The sequence below is a fragment of the Pundamilia nyererei genome, unplaced genomic scaffold (assembly GCF_000239375.1).
Source record: "Pundamilia nyererei isolate P.nyererei 1_Seehausen unplaced genomic scaffold, PunNye1.0 scaffold00237, whole genome shotgun sequence".
In the NCBI taxonomy this organism is placed as follows: Eukaryota; Metazoa; Chordata; class Actinopteri; order Cichliformes; family Cichlidae; genus Pundamilia; species Pundamilia nyererei.
The window spans coordinates 78,494-83,907 of NW_005187638.1; the positions used below are offsets into that span (position 1 = coordinate 78,494).

Here is a 5,414-nt window from a genome sequence, read left to right on the forward strand (position 1 = left end):
GATCTGTCATCAGAAAATGGCACTAAGTAATTTGTACAAGCTGTAGTTAAGATCAAGTTAAGTTTTAGAATTCAGGAACTTCTAATGGCTGTATACATAAATGCATGCAACATTTATCTAAGTGTGTTCACTTTTAGGTAAGGCAGAGCACCTAAACCCAGATAAACCTAGAAAACAAACTTTCTAAGATGTTTTTATTATTGTACAATTGTCAACTTGAGCTGACGTCATGACTTAACCTAGTTTTGCTGAATAAAGTTAACCACGCAGGAAATGAAAGCTACGATAATCTATAAGTGAAAGCAAACTTTGATTTTTTTGTATTTCCTTTTTTTCTTTTTGTCTTTGCAAGTGGAAATAATCAATTAAATGAATTCAGAAACACTTAAATGAAAATTGACAGTAGCGGGAACAAAAGACTAGTAAAATCATTTGGAAAATTTGCTGACAGATTAAAGCAGAACATGAATATTGGATAGGAAAACTAAAATAACTATAAATGAGCGCCTAACATTTTTTGGGAAAGAAATTTACTTCATCAATGAAATAATGTGCAAATGAACAAGGAAGAGATGATTTACCCCCCAGAAGCCTGGAAGAGAGCAATGTGACAGGAAGTGCCCTTGAATCTATATTCTGTGATAACCAATCAGATTCATCTGACACATGTGACATAAAAGGTTTGTACTAAAATACCTCCTACACTGACTGAAATAGCTACAAGCTCCCTAAAAAGCGATGTTGCCAAGATGATTGTGATATGGGTCGCACTGCTTGCTATTCATCAAGCATGTAAGTGTTTTTATATTCTGGGTGTTTTTTCCATACATGTATGCTGTTAGCATGGTGGTTTCCTGTATTATTGTGACTTAATGGTTTAGATTTTGTTTTGTTTTAAATTAGACACACTTATTCCAGTAACTACAGTTCAACTCGGTGAACCTGCAACTTTACTATGTGACCTGCCTAAGACCGAGTTCAGCCGTAGAGTCGACTGGTACAAGCAGAGTCCTGGAGACTCTCTGCAAAGAATTTGGACAGTGAAGGACTCTGCAGAACCTGCCTTTGCACCTGAGTTCAAAAACTCAAAATGGGATGTTAAGTATGGCAAGAATCTGACCAACCTGACCATTTTGAGGACAAGACAAGAGGACGAGGGAATCTATCACTGCGGATTCACAGCGTGGCTCCAAGATACCAAATGGACTGCGACATATTTGTTAGTAAAAGGTAATAATGTGATTCTTCTATAAAAGTTTGCTTCAGCAGCTAAAATTGAATACTACAGAAAATAATTTATGAATGAGCATGTTTTGAAAACATTACATTTACATGTAAGATACATTTGGTCGTTTTTGAAAACTCAAACTATTTGTCTTTTAGTTTATTTTATAATCACATTTATTAATATATTTATATTACACAGGAAACACCCAGAAAACATCGAACTATTCTGTTGTTCAAAAGAAGATAGCAACTCCAGGAGGCTCAGTCACTCTTCATTGTTCACTCCTCTCTAATTTTGATAACAAGACATGTTCCGGAGGTCTCAGTATGTTCTGGTTTAGAGAAGGATCAAATCCATCTCATCCTAGCATCATCTACACTGATGGAAACAGACATCATGAATGTGGGAATAGCTCTGCGACTCAGCAGAGTTGTGTTTATCAGTTCAATAAAAGTATTAGCTCCTCAGAAGAAGGGACTTACTATTGTGCTGTGGCTACATGTGGGAAGATATTGTTTGGAAAAGGAACTAAATTGCAAATAGGTATGATTTTATTTATAAAAATAAACCATGAGATATAGGATTCCTTATTATTGTCAGAATTACTAATTGTTTCTAATGATTGTTTCTGGTTTTCTAGAGCAAAGAAGAGGTTCTGAATTTTCTGCACTGGTGATAGCATTAGCCTGCTTGGCCATTTCTGTGATTGTCAATATTATTTTGATCTGTTGCCGAAGCCCAAGAGCATCATGCGAACAATTTAAAAGTAAGTATTGTTGTAGGAGCACTAAAGTTTTCCTTTAATGTGAGAAAAACTAAATACTGCTTTAATTTAAAATTCTAAATCAGACAAAATAGATAATATTCCTATTTTTGTCACCGTAACACACAGAGAAAAGCTCTTCACAAGCAAGGCAAAGTGATTTATGCCAAACAGTGGACAACAGTGTAAGTACTATGACCAAATCTTTTTGTTTTTACTTTATTAAAATGATTCTATGAGGTAAACATTTTTTTTTATTATTTTGTATAGGCTGAAAGTGGACATGATCTAAACTATGCTGCTCTACACTTCTCTGGAAGGAAAGCTACATCTACAAGAGGAAAGAAGAAGAATGAACTGGAAACTGAAGAAAGTGTTTATTCTCAAGTTAAATGCAAAATGTAAAAGTGTATCTATGAGTGTCTGTGGGCTGGTTTATAGTAATCTTTTTCTAAAAGTAAACTAATATAAAAACTGAAAACATGATGTTTCCTGCTTGTTTGTCCTAATTATTTATGTATAATATTATGATTTATTAAATGAGTGGTATGATGTAGTATATTATGATGATTTCATCACACTGATTTTGAATTACTTCAAATTAACCCTTTAAGACCTACCATAGAACCAAGGCTGCCAGAGCTTATATTATATTTTTACATGCTGTAGTGCCATTTTTGCGAGCATTTCAAGTTGCTACACATCAATACAACTGTTATAGCCCATATTTTAATAATATGTATGCATTAAGTCCATAGTAACTACATAAATTGCAAAAAAGTGCAATGAACTACAAAAAAATTGAAAATCGTTTTTGTTTTTTCGTTTTTTACACATATTTCTACTTGGAGAAATTTAAGAGGTTTATCCCTCAAAACTGTAAATACAAAAAAGTTGCAAAAAATAGTTTACAACAACAGAAAATTTATTTTGATGTCTGTTTCAACGTAGGAAGTGTTACGAACAGCTGATCGGATCGGCAAAGCGTGTTTCTGGAATATCATGTTTTTGTTCCCGCAAGCGCTTTTTATGCAATATTTGCAAAGCTATATGTGGAAGGAAACCGTGACCTAGGACAAGCTGATGGCATAAGATGTAAGTACAACTCCTCTGGTTTTATATGCAAAAAAAATTATTGCGCTAGCTTACGCGGTTCAGGTTCTACAAGGATTTAAAAATAGTTACGCAAAACGGAGCGTGCCCGCTCCGACCGGCTTTAAAGGGTTAATAGTTGCTGTGGTTGATTCACCTCAGCCTTCACATTCCCATGACAGCACTAGCTGTTTTTATGTCAGCCATCACACCTAACACCATCCGCTCACCCAGGAGGCCACTGCATAGAAAAAGGTGGATGCTACCACAGTGTCACAGAATGTCCTTAGCATAGTCCTGCAGTTTCTGAAGGACCTCAGTCTCCTCGGCAGATGGGGTCGACTCTGGCCCTTTTTATACAGAACATCTGTATTTGTAGTCCAGTCCAGTTTATTGTTGAGGTGAACACCCAGGTACTTGTAAGAGTTCACTGTCGCAATGTCTTTTCCTTGGATGTTCACCAGTGGTGTGATGGTAATAGACTTCCTCCTGAAGTCCATTACCAACTCCTTCGTCTTCTGGCGTTGATTTGGAGAGCGTTGATCTCACTAATGACCCCCCTGTATTCCTGGTCATTTCCGTCTGACCCAGTGTTTGAGTTTTTGGAGGGGTTTTGCTTTTTGTGATTTTTGTTTAGGCCTAGCTTTTTTGGTAATACTAGTAGGTTGCTTTCATTTGCCATGTAGTATAGCCACTGTTTCTAGTCTGTTTGTAATTTACTTTGTCTTTCTGTCTCCTTGTGCCTATCTGGTCTCCATTGTCCTGTCTCTGTGGTCCTTGTTTAGTTCTGTCAAGTTCATGTCTTAGACTGATCTTATTGTTAGTTACTTTCTGTTTTATTTTGGCAGTCTCTTGAAACTTGTGCATTAGGTTCAGTTTTGCTTCCTTTGTCCTCGTCATTGATTAGTCATTTCAAAAACGTTCTCTTATGTAAAAATTGTCTTTGTCCCTCATTCCTCATATGTGTTCGTCTCTGTGTTTTTCTTGAGTCCAAGTTTTCGTTTTGTTTAGCTTCTGCCCTACCCAGTTATTGTTTTTGTTTCTTGTCGGTTGGACTCTAACAAGGGTTTTCAGTTATTTCTGCCTCCTGATTCCTGCATTTGGGTCAGTGAAGAAAATCAACAAATAAATTGAAACAGGTGTATTTGATTTGCTTTACTTTTTTTCTGTCTGTGTAAGCTTTTGTTCATGGTAAAAACATGCATAAAATAAGTTTAGATAAACACAAAATGTGATCAACATGTGTTTATGCAATAAACATCTCTAGACATACATATCTAGAATAACCCACAGTGTGATTTTAACTCCAAAATGTTTTAGAACATAAAATACAAATTCACATGACATGCAGTATATACGCCTTCCCCTTTGTTCCTCTTTGCCCTCATTACATGGCAGCAACGTCTGACTGTTGGTGGTACTATAAGGCCTTAGGACTAACTAAGCATCACTTAAAGCCCATAGTCTACCTGAGTTGCTGACAATGTAGATGCTGTTTTGACCACTATGTACCGATTTTCTCCTGTCGTGAATCTCAGATCATCGTAAACTGTTTTTTGAGCAATGAATACACTGTATTCAAATGATCTCATCAAATTGCAATTGAATAGAACACTTGGAAATTCACATCATGGATTTGTAGCTTGCAAATCTGTCCAAATAATTTCTTCACATATGTGGCCAAAAGGCAGTAGTAAGTCCCAACATTAGTGTAGTCGCAAAGATGCAACAAAGACGCCTCTTCTCAAGGACATCTGTTTTCTCATATTAATTGCGTCTATCTCACTATTGTAGACAATGTTTAGATGATATTTATAAGATCCAACTTAATCAGAAAGATTCTGTGTGTCACGGCGGGGTGCGCCGATAAGTTTAGTTTACAGCACCCAGAAGCAGCCACTAAAAGGCGGAGTTGCTGGCTGAACGGAAGACGATCCTTTATTTGGATGTTGGCACATGAAAAAGCATGAAGCTATGAAAACTAAGAAAACTGTGAAGACTCAGAAAATGAAAGGACTAAGAAACTCAGTGAAAATACTATGACAAACTATGAACACTGAGTAAACTATGACAAAACTCTATGGGGACGCAAACAGACGACCTGACAATGAAACATAGAAAACACTTAACTACACACATGAGGTGATCAGGGGAAGTCGAGACACATGAGGAAACAGCTGACAAGGATGAACATAACGATGCACAGGAAATTTAAACTCAAACACAATGACATGAAAACTGGACTTTCAAAATAAAACAGGAAACATAAGACGCAGACATGACAACCTGAACTTGACAACGTAAGACACAGACATGAAACGCATGAAGGGC

At 36.5% G+C, this 5,414-nt stretch overlaps 1 protein-coding gene across 1 annotated transcript in view; it reads left to right on the forward strand.

Moving 5' to 3' along the window:
* Positions 1-741: 741 nt before the first annotated feature.
* LOC102200905 (uncharacterized) overlaps positions 742-5,414 on the forward strand; it is a 9,241-nt gene continuing 4,568 nt past the window's right edge. The window contains exons 1-4 of the mRNA XM_013914919.1: positions 742-792; positions 904-1,230; positions 1,427-1,771; positions 1,869-1,994. Coding sequence (XP_013770373.1) covers positions 750-792; positions 904-1,230; positions 1,427-1,771; positions 1,869-1,994 — 841 coding nt within the window. The 5' untranslated portion in view covers positions 742-749. The remainder of the gene's footprint in view (positions 793-903; positions 1,231-1,426; positions 1,772-1,868; positions 1,995-5,414) is intronic.